General features: G+C 44.0%; 1 protein-coding gene across 4 annotated transcripts in view; it reads left to right on the top strand.

Annotated features, from left to right (window-relative positions):
• The window catches only part of LOC149244930 (protein ACTIVITY OF BC1 COMPLEX KINASE 1, chloroplastic-like), a 352,991-nt gene that overhangs the window by 185,706 nt on the left and 144,171 nt on the right, over positions 1 to 23,114 (top strand). For all 4 annotated transcript variants that reach the window (XM_089457620.1, XM_089457621.1, XM_089457622.1 and 1 more), the window contains one exon: positions 7,813 to 8,008. In XM_089457620.1, the coding sequence (XP_089313746.1) occupies positions 7,813 to 8,008 (196 nt within the window). The remainder of the gene's footprint in view (positions 1 to 7,812; positions 8,009 to 23,114) is intronic.

Raw genomic sequence — 23,114 nt, 5'->3', positions numbered from 1 at the left:
TGGACCACTCTAACATTGGTTCATATTAATACACATTAATATTTTATTTTCCTTAAAGTTAGACTTAGGGACTCCATTAAAAATATCAATTATTTTAGTATCTCCTGATCTGTTTAGTATTTGCCGAAACCCTTTTTGGGTATTGGAGATCTCATGTGCGCCAACCTCTCCACCAAATTTCGTGGCTAGAGCACATCCGATGCTACCCCAAATCAACAAAGAGAAGATGAACTTTCAGATCACCATGGGGAACTAGGCAAAGTGTACTCTGGTAGGGAAGGGTACCATAGTTTTTCAAACAGAATCGGGAGAACGGTTTCGTGCTACAAATGTGCTGCATGTACCAGGATTGGGGATGAACTTACTTTCTATGTCGCAACTTCAAGGCAAGGCCTATGATGTCTACTTCATCAAGGAGAAGATATACATCAAACACCCGAGCTGGAAAAAGAAAGTGCAGATCGGGATCAAAAGTAACAGGTTCTATATATTACAACTAGAATCACCAATGCCACTAATAGGCAGTCATGGACTTGAACGAACTATGGCACAGAAGAATGGGTCATTTGCACCATGGAGCTTTGAGAATTTGTTGAAAATAGCAACAAGAAATGCTAAAAATAGAAATGCTATAAATAGCATTTCAGGTACCAGTGTTGGAAATAGCAACAAGGAATGATAAAATAGAAATGCTAAAAATAGAATTGCTATAAATAGCATTTCAGGATAGATTCCAATTTTAATTAGTCCTTAAATTAAAATTGAGAATTAAAATTCGAATTTGATCTCGGCAGCTATTTGTAAAATAATTAATTAATTCATTTTGAGTTAATTAGTTAGAGAAAATCAAACATGAAGTCTATGTGAAGTCATGCAACAGTTATCCCTTTGATTGAGGAAGTTATCCCTTAATTAAGGAGATCGGGATGAGTTGTACTTTGAGTTGTAATTAGTTAGCTCAGTTAACTGAGTTTAGTCTAGCTAGATTAGTTCCAACAGTTTGTGGAACTAATTGTGAGTTCAGTCAGTTAATGCATGCATGCATGCAACTAGTGTACTTTAGATAACTGAATATTCTCTCATAAATAACTCATGCATGTCAGTTCAGATAGAGACCCAGTTGAGATTTAAGGAGGGGACAGTGTACCATCAGTTGGAGGATTTTTCCTATATAGGAAACTCATCCATGCATAAGGAGTTATCTCCTTTAGGATTGCGCAGCTATTTCAGAGGTCAGAGCAGTGTGTGATTGGTTATTACACACAGGATATAGCTAGAGGACCCAAGAGAAACTGCGCAAGGAAATAGGAGGCTTGGAGGGCTGAGGGAAGGCATATCTTGTGTCTATTTAGTCTGTGAGCTGTATTGTTCGATTGTGTTGAGAGCAGGATAGCTTGTGAGCTGATGCTTTGTGTAATTTGAACATATTTCCACTTGTATGATAATACAAAGATCGGGGTTTTTAGCTGAGGCTTTCCCCAGAGTATTCTTCTGTGTTCATGTGTGTATGATTTCTTCTTCTTTGTTATATGTGTTCTAATTGATCTAGCTCAAATTGATTAAGCTTCCACAAAGTTTGTTTGTAGAAGTAGATCAAGTATTTTGCTTTAGTTTATTGCATTATCAGGTGATCTACAGTGGGAATTTCTACAAAATTCTCAAGAGCACTGTAACAGGAGTTCTGGATCTGAGTACGGAACGAGATGATGTACGCAGACGATGCGCTCTAGGAATGTATGCCAAGGCAGCATTTCCTAGGAGCAAACATAGGGCCAAGAGTGTACTAGGATTGATACACTCAGATATCTGCGGGCCTATGTCTGTCAAAGCTCTCAGTGGTGCCGAGTATTTCCTTACCTTCATTGATGACCACTAGAGGAAAAATTGGATTTATTTTCTGAAAACCAAGGACGAGGTTTTCAGTCGATTCAAAGAGTTCAATGCTCTGGTGGAGAATCTGACTGGGAAGAAAATAAAAGTTTTGCGCTCAGATAATGGTGGAGAGTATGTCGATAAGGACTTCACTGATTTTTGTGCTAAGGAGGGCATCCGAAGAGAGTGGACAACTCCCTATAATCCGGAGCAGAATGGAGTAGCATAAAGAAAGGGCAGGACTATTGTAGAAGCAACTAGGGCCATGATGTATGATCAGGATATGCCGAAATTCCTGTGGTTGGAAGAATGCAACACAACAGTCTATGTTCAGAATAGGACTCCTCATCGGGCGTTGGACAAGATTATTCCAGAGAAAGTTTTCACAGGGAAGACACATGAAGTCAGTCATTTTAGGATATTTGGGAGTTTAGCATATTGCCGCATACCAGAGGAAAAGAGGAAGAAGTTGGATCAAACTGTGGAAAAGGGATATCAGGTGGGATATGGCGAGAATGCTAAGGCATACAGATTCGTGAGATGCCTTCCGAGGAGCAGTCAAAAGAGGAGCCGTTGGTTAAGCCTCTTCAACCAACGAAAGTAAAAAATTCTTCCTTGGGTCAGGAAGATTCTCAGGATGAGGAGGAGGAGCTAACAGAAACACCTGTTGGCAGAGGAAGAACTAGCAAGGAACTTTGTCAGATTCGGCGAGATGTAGAGGACTTCATCGGTGCGCCAAGAAACAATAAGAGGGAGCGAAAACAACCAGATAGATATCAGGCATTAGTAGCTTAGGATGGGGAACCTGCCAGTTTTAAGGAGGCAACTCAACATCAAGTTTGGCTAGACGCGATGGTAGAGGAGTACAACTGCATAATGGTGAATGATGTCTGGGAGGTCGTGCCAAGGCCTCAAGACAGATTAGTGGTAGGTTCGAGATGGATCTACAAGATCAAATACGTTGCGAACGACAGTGTTGAGAAATACAAGGCCAGTTTTGTGGCTAAGGGGTATGCTGAAAAGGAAGGAATTGACTATGAGGGGACCTTCGCCTCGGTAGCCAGGTATACATCTATTAGTACCGTGATATCTCTTGTAGCTCAGATGGGTTGGGAGATTCATCAGATGGATGTCAAAACGACTTTTCTGAACGGGGTAATAGAAGAAGAGGTATAAATTGAACAACCAGAGGGCTTTGAGACACATGAGAAGAAGTCTCATGTATGCAGGTTGAAGAAAGCCTTGTATGGGTTGAAACAAGTACCTAGAACATGGTATGGTCGAATCAATAGCTACTTGCAAAAGATGGGATTTGTCAAAAGTGTCGCAGATCCAAATATGTACTATCTGGTTGTAGAGAATGCACTGCTAATCTTAGTATTGCATGTGGATGATCTCTTTTTGATAGGATCATCCAGGCTCATTGGGGACTACAAGAAGAATCTAGCCACAAAATTCGATATGAAGGATTTGGGATGAATGCATTATTTCCTAGGGTTGGAAGTCTGGCAGCAAAAGGGAGAGATCTTCCTTGGGCAAGGGAGATATGCTACATAAATCCTGAAGAGATTCAAGATGGAGGACTGTAGACCCATGGCTACTCCAATGTTCACCAACTGGAAGAATATTGATGCATCGGAAGACAAGGATGTTGATCCCACCTTATACAGGCAACTCATAGGGTCCTTGTTGTATCTGGTCAATACTAGGCCAGACATTTGCTACTCTGTCAACACCCTTAGTCAGTTCATGGTGGAACCAAAGAGGGCACACTGGGCAGTAGCCAAACATGTTCTCAGGTATTTACAGGGAACAGTTGATTATGGACTCTTGTACACCAGGAGTAAGGATATCAGATTGAGTGGATTTACTGATGCAGATTGGGCAGGAAGTTTAGTGGATCGGAAAAGTACCTCTGGGTACTGTTTCAACATTGGATCAGGAATGACCTCCTGGTGCAGTAGGAAACAAAAGTCTGTGGCTTTGAGCTCATCTGAGGCAGAATATATGGTGGCAAGCACAACTTCATGTGAGGCCATATGGCTTAGAAAACTGCTTGTGAACCTATTCAGAAGGAATATGGAGGCGACCAAGATCATGTGCAATAATCAAAGTTGCATCTAACTCTCTGAGAATCTAGTGTTTCATGATAGGTCGAAGCATATTGATATCCGGTGTCACTTTGTCAGGGACTGTGTCCAACGAGGAGCTGTACAGTTGAGCTACACTCCTATAGGAGAACCAGTAGTGGATATCCTCACCAAGGCCCTTGGAAGGACAAAGTTTGACTACTTCAGGGAAAATATGGGGATGGTAAAGAACCCATTCAGTAGCAGAAATGGGAGTGATACCAACATGGATGCATAGGGAGTTGCAGTGCGGATGTTGTGTTGGGAGAAAGGACCAGTAACAGCACGGATGCAGAGGGAGTTGTCGTATAGATGCAGCAGTCGCAGTAGCAGAGCCATGGGCAATAGTACAAGATGCAACAGTGCAGAGGATGTTGGGCAGGGAGGCTTAGCATCAGCACAGGGACCGATGCCGGATGATCAGGGTGATACTCAGTGAGGTGTATCACTAGAGCACAGTCCTCGCTAAGAGCGAGTGTTGATTTGGGGTAGCATTAGATGTGCTCCAGCCACAAAAATTGGTGGAAAGGCTAAAGCACATGAGATCTCCAATACACAGAAATGGTTTGGGCAGATTCTAAACAATTTCGGAGATATTAAAATAATTAATATTTTTAATGGAGTCCCTAAGTCTAAACTTTGGGAAAATAAAATACTAATGTGAATTAATATAAAACTGTGATAGAAGGGTCCAAAAGTCATGGGTCAAGCCATAGTTAATCTTAGCCGTTGATTAGGGACTTAATCTCGGCCGTTGATTTGTCAACGAAAAAAGTATAAGAGGAGGCTTGAGGGTCACTTGGAGGACACACTGAGAGAGACCAGTGAGTTCAATTTCTGGAGCGGGGTTAGCTGAGAAATTCGAACTAGTGGTTTGGTGAGCAGTCAGGAGGCATCAAGTACGGAATAGAGAGAAAGGATCAGCCATTGGAGACGAGCGCTGAGGTAGGAGAGGCAGATGCAGAGGCAGCAAGAGACTGCGCAGTCACTAGAGGGCTTGCGTGGGTGACGCAGAGAGGCCCAAGGCTGACGCAGTCAAGCAGGGGTTGACGCGGAGTGTCTGGGAGCCACACAGAGGTCAGCCAAGCTGACGCTGGGACTAGGAGAAGAGCTGGAGAATTTTTTTCTCTGTGGGTAAGCCAGTTTGGCACCCTATTGTACTAAAGAATTGCTGAATAAATCCTCCCTTGCTGCATCGGTTTTCCCACATTGGGTTTTTTGGGGACTATTGTCCAAAATATCTGTGTCAATGTGTTGATTCTTGTTCATGTGTTTGTTTTTGTATTACGGTGTGATATCTGCAGCAGAATTTATTTCAATGTTTATTGAAGGAATTTCATAAATAACTTATTGAAGAATAAGTAGGAAAAGTAAATCAGATGTTGCAATGATAGAATTTTCACAGTTGCGAGTGTGAGTGGCCAGGGAGAGGCCAGATTGATTTGCGGAGAGGGAAAAGGGTTCTCCCAACATTTTTCCAATGAGATAAAATTATTGGAGCTGAGCCAGAAGGCCAACAATTGTAATTCTCCATATTTGCTTCATAATAAAATAAACCCTCATCTGCTGCATCGATTTTCCCTTTGGGGTTTTTCTGGGGACGTTAGTTTAAAAATATTGGTGTCAATTTTTTTGTGTGCATCTATTGCTCAGTTCTCTATTTTACTTCCATAGCATAATCTATTTGTGAAGAATGCATCAGTGAGTTATTTTCTATTTTCCATAAACAAATAAACTAGTAATCTGTTAGGAGAATAATTTCCAGTTGGTGCATTTAAGGAAATTTCACATGGTATCAAAGAACTATTGATCAAATTGGAGGCTTAGAGGTGAAAGATCGAGAGATCGTGCAGTTTTAGAGGGAGGTCTGAAGCACAGAGTTCAGATTTGCACAGGCCAGTCATGCAGTGCGAATTGTTGGGCAAAAAAATGATTTCAAGAACTAGTGAGGTGGAAAAGTTCGATTTGCTCAGTAGTAGTTCTAGTAGATAGTGGATTTGTCGGATAAAGGGTTCCGGTGAGCAGATCAGTTGATTCACAGAGTAGATCTTGGCACAAAAGATTTGTAGTAAGGGTTGTAGTTGCATATTTGTGCAGGGAAGGAAGAGAAAAACACACTAAGGAGATTTCTAGAGGGTTTTCAGGTTCCTAATTTTAGGAGGAGATTCCTGATTTTCAACAACAGTAGGCCAAGTTAGACTTGTTAGTATAACTAGTGCATACTTCAGGAGCAATAGTACATGTGCCAGATTTCGGAGAAGGACTTCCAGAAGGTAGAGCGAGTGGCCCAGTTGAAGAGTAGCAGGCAGTGCGAGTTCCGAGAAGGACACTGGAGGTAAGTGCAGGATCAGATTTTCCAGTACAAGAACAAATCTGCGCTTTCCAGAGCAAGTGTGAGTAGAAGAGGAAGGACGGGTAGGAATGAGAAGGAGATTTCCAACACTTGTCTCTAGTTTATTTGAGTTTCACAAGATGGCCAAAGTAGGACTCAAAGATTAGGATAGACTTGACAACACCTCAAATTCGGGCATCTAGAAAGCCAGGATGCAGTTCCTTTTGGATGAGCATGGCTTGAAGGAGTTCGTGACAAATGTCATGGCAGAACCAACAGGTCCACAACAGCTGGCAACCTTCAAGAAAGAGATGGCCAAGACTAAGAGGATGGTCTTGGATGATATTCAAGATCACATTGTCCTGCATATTGTAGACAAGAATACAACAAAGGACATGTGGGATGCCGTTGTGAAGCTATACCAAGATCTGTATGAGAAGCATAAAATGATTCTCAAGGAGAAGCTGAGGACAACGAAGATGTAGAAGGGTGAGAGGATTACTTCCTATCTCACCTAAATTCAGGGAGTCTGTGATGAGCTAGCAACTGTAGGAGAGAAACCAGAAGATGGGGGACTTATATGAACCGCTCTAAATGGGTTTACCAAGGAGTGGTAGACCTTTGTTCAGGGGATCACTGGATGAGATCAACTACCAGGATGGGAACGCCTATGGAGTAATTTCACTCAAGAGTAGCTTAGGCTCAGTCTTGTTGAAGGTACCTGTTGCCACACAATCTAGTAGGGGCCCTAGGAGGGGTACTTAAGGGACAACTACTAGACCAAATGACAACAATGGGACAAAGACCCATTGTCACCTTTGTCAGTGTCCCTTGCTCTTTACAGACTTTCACCGATGGGAAGAGTCCTGATATGGAGGGTATCCTTAGGGCGAGGAGGGTTTCTCAAAGGAGGGAATTTCTCCTTGAGCTGCCAAATTTCAACAAAAGCAATGTCCATTGCCCATTGAAAAGTTTCTCCTGCATTTATCAAACCAAAAGACATCTTTTGATAAGCAAATGTTCACCATTCAGTTCAAAATGTGGTTTTAATTCCAAAAATTTATAAGACACTTATCTTTCTATTTCTAAAGATTTAAATACGCAAAATTATTAGGCTTGCATAAAGAAATTATAATTCACTTGCCAAATATACACAATTGCATATCTTAGCTAGAAGACAATTTGTTTATAAAATTTCTGTGGTTGGGAACTTCCTCTATCAGTGTTAGCTATTTTGTTTTAAATTTGTCATCTATGAGAATTCCCCTAGCTTTCTTGCTATATAAGCAACTTTCCAATTTTGTTCATCTTGTCTCTGATATGGACCAAGAACCTCTTATATGTCACTTAAAAAAGAAAAAAAAATCAGATTTGTTTTGTTTTGCTTGCAAAGCAGATTTGCAATAGAGAAAGGGGAGCTGGTAGAGAGAGTTATATCCTGAGATAAGTTCATGACATTAGTTTGAATTTATTGTCCAGCAAAACAAACAAAGCCTGATTGATGCAGTGGTGCATGCTGTGAATGAGGACTATGCGGAGATGGCAAATGATTTTACAAGACTGGGTTTCCTTGCTCCTGGCACTGACGTAACTCCTATTATTCCAGCATTAGAAGCAATATGGCAGAACTCAGTTGGGAAAGGACTTGCTGATTTTAATTTTAGGATCGTCACTGGTAATAATTTCGGAACTTAGTTTTTTAGGCCTTATTTTTTCTCTTAAAGTTCAGTGATGTCCATTAAATTGTTCTCAAGTCTTGATTTTTATTGTTTCCTTTTCTTTCCAAGAGACTTGTCTTGAGAAGTTGCTTGGTTAAACTTGTTTATGGAAGCAACTTATGCACTTATTCTAGCCAATATAAGAATAAGTGGGGAAGTTATGAGAGTTTAGGTAGATGTCAGCAGAGCAAGCTGAACTGTAACCATCATTTAATTAGTCTACAGATATAACACCATGCAATTTATAGGTGTGCAGATTCACAGAAGCTTGTTTTTGTTCTCTGATGTGTGCATTTGGTGGATGAGGTATTTAAAGGACTGTCCTAATCATTCATAGAATAAATTTCATAGTAACACTTATATTTGTTATTCAAAACTGCAGACAACAATAGCAACTATGGAGTAAGAGATGGATTTATGCACTAGAAAAAGGAGTGATTTTACTAATACTAAGTAGAATTGGTATGAATTTATTTATAATTTTCCAAGGAACCTGTTACTCCTCTTGTGAGCAGGGGTACATATATTTTCACATTGCATTTATCACCACTATAAACCCAAGGCTACAAGTCAAAGCCTTTGTAAAAACAACGTGAGTCATTGTATTTAGGTGTCCTAGACTTTGTGATGGTCGGCCATGGTTTGTCCTTTTGGGCTAAATCCTTGGTCTCTTTGTCTTGTATAGGATTGGGGGATTTTGGTTGGATCTTGTGGGACTTGTTACCCACCACTTCGTGGGTGATATATGCAGGAGAAATTTTTGTCCATGATGAACCTCAGCCGGCAGCCAGCAGCCCCTTGCAGCCTCCTACTAGCTTGTTGTGCCATTTCTCTGCCACCTGAGCCGGCGATGTGGTCTTTGTCCCACCTGTATTGATCGTATGTTTGAAGGTGGGCCTCCTGAATCTAAAGGTATGTCTTGTCATTTGGTAATTGAGTATTGAGTTTACTTATCATGAATACTTCTGGGTATGGATTGATGGGGGGATTTGGTGGAAAGGGTGGGCTTAGTTTGTGTTCTTGTCCCTTTGATCTTTTTTGGATGTTACCCTTGGATCTTAGTCCCGTGGGATCTTCTTTATTGACCATTTGGTTCTAGGCTGGTACTACTTGGCAAACCCCGACTTTGGGTGCGTGGTCCCATTCCTTTATCCGCATATATTACTCCCTTTTCACTCACTATACCTGTATATATTACTCCCTTTCCACTCACTATACCCCATTCATCATTTCTCCCAACTGGGTCACAATTTCCATTCTGGATCCAAATAGGGCCAACCTCCCTATCCCCTTGCCCCCACCTTGGGTCAGGCCTGGAATGATGTCTTGAAGATTGAAGCAGCTAAAAGAAAAAGAAAAAACCATAATTGGCCACATTTAACAGGAAATTGTACCACAAAATGCAAAAGATGGTCGCGACAAAATAATTAGCTCGTGGGCAAAAGCGAATACATGAGCTCTACCCCAATCCATGGTCATCACCCTGGTTCCTTTGGCCCTAGATGAGCCTCCTTTATCACTCAGTAACCCATGATTATCCCAAACCCTAGAGGGCAATGAACTGCCCTACCTAAAAGGGGGTAATCACTGCTATATATTACACATCATGCTCTTGTCCTTTGAGCTTCGGGCAGTTAATTAAAAAATTCATAAAAGACAAAAGGCATATAAATAATGGTGGAAAAATCAAGGCTGGGCACCTCATGTACCGCGATTTCTCCCTCCTACACATTACATACCCAGGTGTGGGCTTCCCCTTATCTGGCTACCCCTATGCCCCAATATGTGGTCCAAGATTGCCCTTCTCATTCCCTACTCCATTCCACTTATGTATCACTTTCCACCCCCATTAGAGGGATGTACCTTGGACATACTATCCCCTTTAAGGGCTAAAACCACCTAATAAGGTTCTTGGTTAATCCCCTTTGGAGCTTGGAGACACTAGCACATGCCAAAGTCCACTACAGAAAAGGATACCATTATGAAATGCCCACTTTGTTATCCATGATTTGTAAATTCTTTTACTTGATTATTTTAATCACTGGTTGTATTGGAGGCCTAGGGACGCATTGGATATTATATAGGATTACAGATGGTTTCCATTTGGGTTTGGTCTCCATATACAGGATCCTAACCCCAGAGGTCTACATTGGCACATATAGGGTGTGCATAGAGAGCCATTGGCCTCCACAGCAGCAGATAGCACTCGACGGATCTTCATCGATGCTCAGAGACTACTAGCGATCCACTTTTGGGATGATGGTGATATGCTTCGTACATTATGCCCAGCAGGCCCCCACAGGAGCCCCACACTTTAGCAAGTGTCCCAGGACTTGTACTATGTCATGGCAACATGAATTTTGATGTATGAATTTGGGCTATTTTTCTTGTCTTGGAGCTTTGTCTTGTAAACGAAATGTTGGTTGGATATATTCTATAATGTTGTCAGTAAATTTTGACGTTGTTATTCTTGTTGCTGCATACTGCGAAAATTAGGGCTAGTTGTTGCATAATTGAAATGTGGGATTAAGCACGTTTTAGCTGATTTAATGTATGGGCCAATGTTATATGAATGAAATGTCCTAGAGATTATTTGTCTCGATAAGCATGCATCATTTTCTTTGAAGTATAAATGCTTGAAGATCACTTTTCTTTTCTTTCTCTCAACGGTGGATGAAGCTGACTTTCCAGGTCTCCTTGATCAAGAAACCAAGTTCTTACTCATCATCATCCTTGACTCCATATCCCCAAGTGAATTAGGCACTGATACCTCAAAAAGGGTGATCATTCTAACCCTCTTGTTACCCTTTTCCCCATTTTCCCTAGGTCTAGTCCCATTAGGTTACCTAGGGCATCAAGATCCCGGGAATTGATTCAAGGAAAACTTTTGATCTCCTACAGGCTATTGCGCTGGTGGGTCACCTCCCTCTCCTCCAAATTTGAGGAAATTCTAACAGTGGAATCTCTGGGAACCCCAAGCCCTAGCTCTAGGATCGAATTTTGGCTAGGCATCCCTAAGGCTAAACCTCAACAAGATCAATTCAACCTTTGCTGTAAATATTCTTGTTTGGTCCTTTCCTTTCACCTTGTCCAGGATAGGAACATCATTGGTTGCTACATTCCATCCCTGAATCTGGACTGGGTCCACTTGGCCCTGGGTGGTCCCACTTCTCAATAAAATTATTATCAAGGACCATTTGGGAATCCAAGTTTCCCAAGGATTATAGGGATTGAGAACCTCACCTATAAGCCTGTTCCTTCTCCCTCAACCCTCCAATCCTCACAGCTTACCCCTGGAGGACCAAGTCCCTTCCTTAAAGGGCAAGCAATTTCCATTCTTCACTGCATCCTTGGGAAAGGGCTTTGAGGGTCACTTTCCACCTATCCATTGACATATACTTTACAAGTGATCCCTACACTACTGAGACTCCTCCCATTGGTGAAAGTCCGTAAAGAGCAGGGAGACTTAGTTGTGGTGACAGTGGGCTAAGCCTCCACTGTTGCCCTTAACCTAGCAGTTGCCCTCTTAGGAACCCCTTTTAGGTCCCCTGCTAGTTTTAGTGGTAACATTTTTGGCGCCGTTGCTGGGGACACAAAATGTTTGTTTTGTTCCCCATACGACATATTGACATATCATTCTTGGCGACTCCATTGGAAGAACGAAGCCGTAGTTATTTATTGAACTTTAAGGTTGATGCTTGTAGGGTGAAGGAAGTATTTTTCTAGGCATATTTAATTTCACCCTGGCAACTCCTACATATGTTTCATGTATACCTCAAATAGTTTGTCGTTCTTTCATAAATTTCCCTCTTTGGACATTGATAGCATCCTTGGACATCCTAATCATGTTGCGGGAAGGATGTTATGTGGGATGCCCATGTTTGATGGCAATCCACTCTCTGCACATGACCATGTGGAAAGATTCAATGCACATACTCCAAAGTAGAAAGTGATTCACCAAGATGTCCTTATGTTTTTGTTCATGGGATCTCTCGGTGGTCATAACTCATGGCTCCATGATCATGGACCCAAGAGCATCTCATCTATTGAGGAGTTCGTTGATGGCTTTCTTAGTCACTTTCAAGTATACCAAGAGGAAGCCCTCATCGAGCATCATCAAGACATTGAGGATCTAAGTAATGAGCAAGAAGACAAGTCTTTGTTGGGTCCACATGATGAAAATGATAATTTTGGGGACACGTGTGCTAGGAAGGATGAATTTATGGAAAGTAAAATTGAGACCAACCCTACCTTTCTCAAGGATATTACGCCCAATAAATCCCCTTTTTGAAAACCTTGAGAGAGATGATTGTTGATTTATGGTAGCATCAGATGTGCTCCAAGTCTCAAATTTTGCAGGGAGGCTTGGGCACATGTATTCCAAAGAACCCAGAAAGCGTTTTAGGAAATTCCGCCCGGAGGCAGTTTTATTAAAATAATTAATTATTTTTAATGGATCCCTAAGTCTAAACTTAGCAAATTAAAATAATTAATGGGTATTAATCTAACTATGGGTGTAACTTCCAGAAGAAGACGAGGATCAAGCATAAATGATTTTAGCCATTGATTAGCTTCTAATCTGGACCGTTGAATGTCAACGAGGAGATTATTTAAGGAGGTTTGAGGGTCATTTGGAAGACACATAGAGAGTTGGACGGTCAGATCGAATTGTTGAAGCTAGAGGCAGCGTAGTGATTTCGTAGTGATCAAGCAAAGAGGGGCAGAGAGAGTTTTGTTTGGAGGATATTCTCCAGAGCCAAGAATACTCAGCAGAGAGGTAGAGAGACACATAGAGGAGGTAGTGCAGTGCCTAGAGAGGGTGACGCAAAGCCAGGAAGGGCTCACGTAGGGCCCACACAGAGTAGCACAGAAGCCTTCCACGCAGAAGTCTGAAATTTGTTGAGGAGGTTGATGTTTTGAGTTGGGAGGGCTGGAGTCAGCTCTGGAGAGAAAATTGATCCAACAAAGAGGTGACGCAGTGCCTTAGAGGTTGACGTAGGCCCATGCAGGGGCAACCCATAAGTAGCCGGGGACTCTTTGGTTCAATTGCCGGATCAACCGAGACTTGCAGTGTAGAGTGAGGTAATCTCACTAATTTCTTCTGTCAAGTGATATTCTCTATACTAATGTAATATTCCTAACCCAGAATATTCCTCAAACCCTAGCAAAAACTCCAATCAAATATGTGCAAATGATATAATAACCCAGAAGTGATAAAATAACAGTGGAACACATATAATAATGTAAACCGGAAATATAAGCAGATACACAAGAAATGCTAAGCCATTTTATTATACTGAGCAATAAAATGAGTACAAGAGGTGATTAGACAGATGGCACCTCGACTTGCACAAGGCAAGTGAAGAAATACTCTCAGAATGACAAGAATGGCCTCTTGGCGTGGATGCAGCTGTTGTGCTGCTGCTGCTGCTAGAAAACAAATGATGATTTGGGGCTGCTCCCCTCCTCGGAAAAAGTTGAAACTCTGGATTTAGGTTCTACTCAAGAAACCCAAAAAAACCTAGAAAGCTTTCCTGGAATGGCCGACCCCCAAAAAACACCCTCTTGGGGTTCTGCGTAGTTCCTCAATGCCCTGCGCTGCCATTGAAGAAAACCCCTCTAAACTCTGCCTGAAACACTGCCTAAAACCCTGCCAAAAATCCTCCAATGAGACAAGAGCTGGACCCATGCTCAATCTCTGAGCATAACTCCACCTGCAAAACCCCAATCCAGCACTACAACCAAAAAGAACTGCGTCCCTCTCCAATTGCTGCGCAGTCCTCCAAAATGCTGATGAAACTGCTGCTGAAATGCTGATAAAACTACTGCTGAAATACAGATGGAAATACCTTTCCCGAGCAGGCACTCGAAATCCCAAGGGCTAAGAGTGAGATCTCCGAACGGAGACACTCAATGCACTAAACAGTGTTGCAGACTAGCGAAACAGCCAGCGTGCTCAGAAGTCGAAACAACTAGCTCAAAATGCACATAACTGAATGATCAAAATGAGGGGGCTCCTCTTTCTTTTATAGCTTTTGCGTCTCTCAATCCCAATGCTCACCTTCTCCTGCGTGATTCCCCTTTTGCCACATGTTCCTCCCCTCTTGCGCAGTCCCTCCATGTGTCTGCGTGGGCTCCATTTCTGCATCCCCCTTTTGGCCCCCTTGGCTCTCCCTTTAAGTCACAACGTTGTGCTACTAGGAAGTGACTTTTATTATAAAAGTGAGTTATGTCCCCCTTTCTCACTTTTTTTTTATTTACAAAATAACTATAGAAGGCAAAATTTGGAAAAATCGAATATTCCAATTCGCTGGGGCTAATTAGGAATATTACAGTCCCCCCCGGCAAAATGTTGCTTGTCCTCAAGCAACTGAAGTGATGGATGCTGTAAGATCTTCTCATTCTCCCAAGTGGCATCCTCATCCGGCAAATTCGTCCACCTCACCAAGAATTCCCGGACCGTCCTACTCCGCAGCTGCCTCTCCCTAGTATCAATGATAGCCTCCGGTGGCAATACCAAATGCCCCTCATCATCCATAGGTGGTAGCTCATCTGTCACTGTTACCTGCTGCCCCAATGCCTTTTTCAGGCATGATACATGAAAAATGTTATGAATCTTGTTGCCTTGGGGCAACTCCAACTCATATGCAACATGTGCAATCCTGCGTATCACCCTGTATGGCCCATAAAAGCGGGGTTTGAGCTTTTCAGCCCCCTTCTACTTTAGTGACGACTGTCGGTATCGTTGTAATTGTAGGTAGACCATGTCCCCCATCTCGAACTGCCTCTCTATCCGACCCTTGTCGGCATACAACTTCTGTTGGTTCTGCACTGTAGCGATGTTATCCTTGAGAGCTCGAAGGATATCCTGACTCTCTTGGATCCAAATCTTGGCTCTAGGAGCCCTGTTGTCACCAAACATCACGTCAACAAAAGATAAAGGATGATACCCATATAAGGCATAGAATGGTGACATGCCAATGGATATGTGATGTGAAGTATTGTAGCAATACTCCCCCAGATGCAGCCACTTCAACCATGCTCGCTGCTGCCTACTGACATAGTTACGCAAGTAGCCCTCCAGCCACTTGTTAACTATCTCTGTCTGCCCATCCGTCTGTGGGTGATAACTGGTACTTGGAGTCAACGTCGTCCCCACCAACCGGAAAGGCTCCTGCCAAAACCCGCCCATGAAACAGCTATCCCTGTCACTGACGATGGTCTTAGGAAGACCATGTAGCCTGAAGATCTCCCTGAAGAATAGCTTGGCCACCTGTGCTGCTGTGTAGTGTGCGGATATGGCAAAGAAATGCGCGTACTTTGTCAGTCGGTCAACGACGACAAAGATACAATCCTTGCCCTGTACCGTGGGCAATCCTGTGATGAAGTCCATCGAAATGCTCTCCCATTTCCCCTCCGGAATGGGTAGCGGCTGCAATAAACCCGCGGGATGGCTCATCTCTCCCTTGTTCCGCTGGCAAACATCGCACTCCCTGATATGCCGGAGTATGTCCTCCTTGAGGCCCTTCCAGGAGAACCTCTCTCTAATGGCCCTGTAGGTTTTGGTAAACCCCTGATGGCCTGCCAATGGTGAATCATGTGATGCCTGGAGTATCTTCTTCTTGAGCTGAGACCCCTCAGTCAAGAAGATCCGATCCCTGTAATAGATGATCTCATCGATCACCCTGAACCTGTCATCTGCCACTTGTCCGTTTAGAATCTCACATGCAAACCTGTCTTTGGTGTACTCTACTAAGAGTCGAGCCCTCTAGTCTGTATCCAAGCTCATAAGAGACGACGTGGCTGGTCTATGTGAAAGGGCATCTGCTACCACGTTGTTCTTACCCTTGACATACTCAATGTCAAAGTCATATGCTTGGATCTTACTATCCACTTCTGCTGCCTCTCCTACAACTGCTTCTACTCCAAAAAGAACTTGAGGCTGTTGTGATCAGTGCTCACCCTAAACCTGTTCCCCACCAAATACTGCCGGTACTTAGCCAATGCATGCATGATGGCCAGCGTCTCCTTGTCGTATATAGAATACAACCTCTCGTGCGGAAGGAGCTTCCGACTCTCAAAGGCTATAGGGTGACCTCCCTGCATCAATACTGCGCCGATCCCCTCTCCCGACGCATCACACTCCAAAACAAATGGCTGCGTAAAATCTGGCAATGCAAGCACTGGGCAGCTACTCATAACCTCCTTGAGCCTATCAAAGGCTCGCTGCGTTGTATCCGACCAACTGAATGCCCCCTTCCTCGTCAAATCTGTCAGGGGTGCAGCAAGCTGTGAGAAACCTTTGATGAACTTCCGGTAGTAAGTACAAATGCCAATGAATCCTCGAAGTTCCGTCACGTTTCTCGGCTCCGGCCAATCTATGATGGCCCTAATCTTCTCCTCGTGGACCTTCACTCCGTCCACTCCAATGATGTGTCCCAAGTATAACATCTCCATCAACTCGAACTCACATTTGGAGAGCTTGGCATAGAACTGCTGCTCCTCCAAGATGCGTAATATCGTCTCAATATGCTGGAGATGCTCCTCCCACGTCCTACTGTAAATGAGTATATCATCAAAGAACACCAACACAAACTTCCTCAGATGACTACAGAAGATGTGATTCATGCAAGACTGGAATGTAGCTAGGGCGTTGGTTAGCCCGAAGGGCATCACCAAAAACTCAAAGTGCCCATAGTGACATCTGAAGGCGGTCTTGGGAATGTCCTGCTCCCTCACGCGAATTTGATGGTACCCTGATCTCAAATCAATCTTTGAGAAGAACTGTGCTCCTCTCAACTCATCCATCAACTCATTGATCCTGGGTATGGGGTACCTGTTCTTCAGTGTCCTCTTGTTCAGGGTTCTGTAGTCAATGCACATCCTCAATGTACCGTCCTTCTTCTTCACCAACACCACAAAAGAAGCAAAAGGACTCGTGCTCGGTCGGATGTGCCCAAGAGCCAGCAACTCCTGAATGGCCCGCTCCATCTCGTCCCGATAGGCCTTGGGATGCCTATAGGGGGTAGTAATCACTGCATGTATGCCCTGCTCAACCTCAATAGTGTGCTTAAACCCCCGGTCAGATGGTTGACCCAGTGGAATCTCCCCAAATACTATGGCGTACCGGTCAAGGATGGATTGTATCTCCGGGTGCACTGTCTGCCCTGTAGTCCCTGCCTCCGATGCACGCAGCTCTACTGCCCACTCTATGTCTCCCTTCTGGAAGACTGCCTCCATCCGATGAGCCGAAATAGTCTGAGGCGGATACGTATGCTGTCCCCGTATCTTCTCATGCCTCCCTGTCTTCTCATCATCCCACTCCATCTCTAAGGTCTTCCAATCCGTCGTGACCTTCCCTAGAGTGATGAGCCATTGAACACCCAGTATCATGTTGGTGTCTGGAATATCAACCACGAAAAAGTGGTCAGTCAATGTGTAGGTGCCCATCATCACTGAAAGCTCTGGAACATATCGAGCACACGTCATGGTCTGATCTCTGTTGGGTATACGACCAAAGTCCCACATTGACTAGAAGTGGGGAAGATCATGGGTATATAAGGATGGACAAATATCTGCATTGGTATGAGGCCTTTTGGGGTAAAGCCCAAAAACAAATCCATGAGGGCTTAGGTCCAAAGTGGACAATATCATACCATTGTAGAGATATGTGGTGTCCAGAGAATCCTTACAAGTGGTATCAGAGCTAGATTCAAAGTTAGCCAAGTGGATGAATCCTCGGAATGCCGAACGAAGGTGGTGAGCCCCGGTAATATCACAATGGGATCCGTGGATGAGCTCAGTTAGAGCAAGCTCTCGAGGCAGGTGGTGCTTCCATGTAAGGCGTGTGCTTCCAACGCATTGGAGCAGAGAATCCTGGTTGGTAGAGAGTGGACGGATGGATAATCATTTGAGGGGAGGCTCGATGGTCCTTTGTTCGAGGGGAGGATTGTTGGGTATACGACCAAAGTCCCACATTGACTAGATGTGGGGAAGATCATGGGTATATAAGGATGGAAAAATATCTCCATTGGTATGAGGCCTTTTGGGGTAAAGCCCAAAAACAAATCCATGAGGGCTTAGGCCCAAAGTGGACAATATCATACCATTGTAGAGATATGTGGTGTCCAGAGAATCCTTACAATCTCTTGGGACCAAGACTGAAAACCCATCGAAGCTTTCTGTCTGTATGCCTCTCCGCTCAACCATTTGTGCATCGATGACGTTGTGGGTCGCCCCACTGTCAACCAAAACTGGCACTCGTTGGCCACGTACCGTCCCTCGTACGCGTAGCGTCAGATACTTGGGAACTCCTCGCAATGCTGCAAGGACCCCTCCGCTGGGTGCAAAAGATGCACCACCTGTTGCTGGTGGTGGAGGTGGCAAAGGTCCCTATCCATCATGGCTATCTCTTGCCTCCACACCATCCTCGTCATCCTCTTCTCCACTGCTCTCGGAGAAAACCTCAATGAAATGTGCCTTGCCAGCAGCACATCTATGTCCTGGTGCCCATGGCTCCTGACATGTGAAGCAAAACCGATTCTTCTTCAGCTCCCTCTTGACATCATCGTCAATCTGCATTCGTCCTGGATTCCCCTTTGGAGGTGGAATCCTCACATCCTTCCCCTTAGATTGGAAAGTCTGTCTCTGGGGGTAAGGTGTCCGGGTCCTGGGTAAGACATCCTGTAGGTCCAGGTCCTGCTAATAGCATCCTGAAGGGTGGTCGGTCTAGCGGATTTGACTAGACCCCAAAGTGGCTCTGCTAACCCCTCAACATACATATAGATCCTTCGTGCCGTGGATAGGTCTAGCACCATGACGGAGAGCCTCAAGAAATCTGCAATGTAAGTCTCTGGGCTCCCTGTCTGTTTGGGCCTCGTCAGCGCAACGAAATGCTGCTCTGGATCCCTCCGATCAAATCGCTCTATCAGTCCCTTGGTAAACTCGGCATATGTCGTCACTGTGGAGTGCCCCAGTGTAACCATCCCATGAAACCACCAATCTTGGGCCTCGCCATCCAAATGCAATGTTGCCACCTTGATGGCCTCTGCCTCCGACATCTGGTTAAGCTGGAAATAAATGTTCAGTGTCTCCACCCAAGACTTTGCGGAACTGTTTGATGAGCCATCAAACTTAGGCAAGTGGAATCTACTCGCTGCACGGTGGGTGTCGCCATCATGGTAATGCTAGTACCCTCTGTGATGGTCGCGGGGTCTGCTATCCCGCTGGAGCTGAACAAAATCTCTGAATGAGAGGGCTTCCCTGAACTCCTGCCATAGGCCTGGTACTCTGCAAAATAATCGCCCATATGTCCGGGCTCTACCTCCTGCTGGGCTACGACCCCCGTGTTTGCTCCTAAGAAAGTGGGCATGGTAGAGCGTGTGGGGCATGAGGCCACCTATTGTGCAGTATCACGCTGCTTTGGCAAGTGATGGGATGCACCTGATCCCTCACCAATCTGAAAAACTGGTGGGCTCTCACGCTGTCTGGCCTCTACTGCTGTGAATCTCTGCCCCATCACCTCAATCTGCCTCGATAGATCCTGCACTGATTTGAGGAGCATATTCGCAAATCTCTTCCCGTCCTCGTCGGCCATCTGTTCTGCGTCCATTACTGGCTCTCTTTGTTTTGCGTCTACCATAGGCTCCACCTATTCTGCGTCCACCACAGGGACACAGTCTCCCTCCCCGTAGGTATTCTCCAACCTACGTCCAGTGACTCTCTACCTCCTACCTCTGTAACAAATCTAGGGTCTTTCCCCCGGTGTCATAGATTGCTAGCTCCACAGGCTGAGCTAGATCTATGCTCTGATACCACTGTAATATTCCTAACCTAGTATATTCCTCAAACCTAGCAAAAACTCCAACCAAATATGTGAAAATGATATAATAAACCAGAAGTGATAAAATAATAGTGGAACAACATATAATAATGTAAACCGGAAATATAAGTAGATACACAAGAAATGCAACGAGAAATGCAACGAGAAATGCTAAGCGATTATATTATACTGAGCAATAAAATGAGTACAAGAGGTGATTAGACAGATGGCACCTCGACTTGCACAAGGCAAGTGAAGAAATACTCTCAGAATGACAAGAATGGCCTCTCTGTGTGGATGCTGCTGTTGTGTTGTTGCTGCTGCTAGAAAACAAATGATGATTTGGGGCTGCTCCCCTCGGAAAAAGCTGAAACTCTGGATTTGGGCTCTACTCAAGAAACCCAGAAAAACCCAGAAAGCTTTCCTGGAATGGCCGACCCCCGAAAAACACCCTCTTGGGGTTCTGCGCAGTTCCTCAATGCCCTGCGCTGCCACTGAAGAAAACCCCTCTAAACTCTGCCTAAAACACTGCCTGAAACCCTGCCAAAAATCCTCCAATGAGACAAGAGTTGGACCCTTGCTCAATCTCCCAGCATAACTCCACCTGCAAAACCCCAATCCAGCACTACAACCAAAAAGAACTGTGTCCCTCTCCAAGTGCTGCGCAGTCCTCCAAAATGCTAATGAAACTGCTGCTGAAATGCTGATAAAACTACTGCTGAAATACCGATGGAAATACCTTGCCCGAGCAGGCACTCGAAGTCCTTCAGGGCTAAGGGTGAGATCTCCGAACGAAGACACTCAATGCATTAAACAGTGTTGCAAACCAACTAAACAACCAACATGCTCAGAAGTCGGAACGACTAGCTCAAAATGCACATAACTGAATGATCAAAATGAGGGGGCTCCTCTCTCTTTTATAGCTTCTGCCTCTCTCAATCCCAATGCTCACCTTCTCCTGCGTGATTCCCCTTTTGCCATGTGTTCCTCCCCTCCTGCGCAATCCCTCCATGTGTCTGCGTGGGCTCCATTTCTGCGTCCCCCTTTTGGCCCCCTTGGCTCTCCCTTTAAGTCACAATGTTGAGCTACTAGGAAGTGACTTTTATTCTAAAAGTGAGTTATGTCCCCCTTTCTCACTTTTTTTTTTATTTACAAAAAGACTATAGAAAGTAAAATTTGGCAAAATTGAATATTCCAATTAGCTGGGGCTAATTAGGAACAACTAAATTGCCAACAAGACATCCAAAGGTTGTATTAAGAAATAACTTCTTCTTAATAATAAAAACCCTCAGATCTGCTGCATTGGTTTTCCCACATTGTGTTTTTCTGGGGATGTTTGTCCAAAAACAACCATGTCATTTGTGTTGTGTCTTTCTCTTGTTCAGTTTCTTGTTTCAACATATTATTTTTTAGTGTAGGCTGCAGTGTATGTATTTCAATGTTTGCCGTAGGAAACTGCAAATAACTTGTTCATGTAAATTTAACAATTAGGAGAAATATCATTAGTTGCTGCAGTAGGGATTCTGATTTTAGGAATTTTCACAAGGTATTCGAGCTAGTGCAGGTGAAACAAGAAGAACAGTGCCAAAGAACCCAACCTTGAGCAAAGAAGGAGGTCGAATAGATGCAGGAGGTAGCATTTCCACATCTTGTGTCCTCTTGTGTCTCGCGCCACATCTTGTGTCCTTTTGTCTTGGCTTGTCTTCTATGATTTACATTTATGTTCTATCTACAATTTACTTTATGCTGATGTGATTGTTAATATGGAAAAGAAATTAAATAAATTGCTCTAGCATAGAACATACCTAAAATTAACATGGTATCATAGCTGAGGTGAAGACAATGCCCAAGCAAGAGTGAAAGAGCAATCACCGAAAACAGTTGGGACAAGACAAAAGGATCAATGGGTTCCTCATAATTCACCTAGAGTGAAGTTGAAACAGAGAATGTTATCAGAATGACGGAGCAGTCCTTACACGAAAGAGTGTTCGAATGGCAGAGACATAGGTCATCAAGGACACAGCTGACCCTTCATGGAAGGAAGGGACCCCAGGAATGGAAATCGCAGGTTTTAAGGTGGCATTCGTCGATGGAAAGGTACGTGTTTGAAAATAGAATTGTCAAAGATGCTTTTGAGTTCACGGTTGTATTAAGTTATAGGAAGGCCACTGGAGATCATGTCCATTGACACATAGCACGGAGGTCTGTGAGTCAGATGGTGACAGGGAAGCCTGAATTCAAAAGGAGCATGAGAGTACGTGTCTGAGATGTACCAAAAGAAAAATGTTAAAAGGGGAGCATTCCCCTCATGTAGTTAGTCCACAGGTTTGAAACAACTCGTGGAGCTTGAGATTCATAAATGGGAATCTCATGTATACAGGTGGAAGAAAGCCCTCTATGGCTTGAAGCAAAACACCCCGGGCGTAGTATGAGAGGACCGATAGCTGTTTGATGAAGCTGAGATTCACTAAGGAGTGAAATTGATCCAAACCATTATCCAAAGGTTGTGGATGATAGACCTCTCATACCAACACCTTACGAGGACAACCTATGCAGATCCTCTCACTTGCAGAGGTAAGAGGGAGTTGGATTCCGGACATATGTTTTGCAGTTAGCACGGGGAGCTCATATTTGGTTGAGCTTCACTAGCTTGGTGCCAATAATCTTTTGAGATGTCTTCAGGGCACAATCACTCATGGATTGAGATACACTGCCGGAAATATGAAACTGCATGTTGATTGGGCAGACAGTATGCAGGATCACTAGAGCACTTCTTAGTGCTGTTTCTCTTTAGATTCTACTTCGATATCATGGATGAGTAGGAAGCAGAAGTCAGTTGTTGTAAGCACCGCCGAGACCGAATACGTATCTACGAGTATGAAGCTGCCTAGTTGGGGAAGCTCCTCAGTGAGTTGTTGGTACACATAATAAATACCACTGTGATTCCTTGTAACAACCAAAGGTGGGATTCGATTATTGAGGAATCTCATATTCAACGATTGCTCCAGCAGATAAACATCAGATACTGCCCTATCTGGGATATGGCAAGTCGATGAGCAAGGAGGCTCCATCGCATTAAGATGATGTACAGGTCGCTACACTTTGTCAGAGCCTCGGGGAAAGATCAAAATTGATTTGCCCAACGACTTGGAGTCGTCGAGAGACCTTTGTAAAATGGTCCTGCATGTTGCATAAATTTAGCTCTGGGATATGGCAAGTCGATGAGCAAGGAGGCTCCATCG

The sequence above is a fragment of the Pinus tabuliformis genome, chromosome 7, assembly GCF_031772625.1.
Source record: "Pinus tabuliformis cultivar Carrire ecotype Pingquan chromosome 7, CPIR1, whole genome shotgun sequence".
Classification (NCBI taxonomy): domain Eukaryota; kingdom Viridiplantae; phylum Streptophyta; class Pinopsida; order Pinales; family Pinaceae; genus Pinus; species Pinus tabuliformis.
This window is presented reverse-complemented; position numbering and strand designations above follow the sequence as displayed.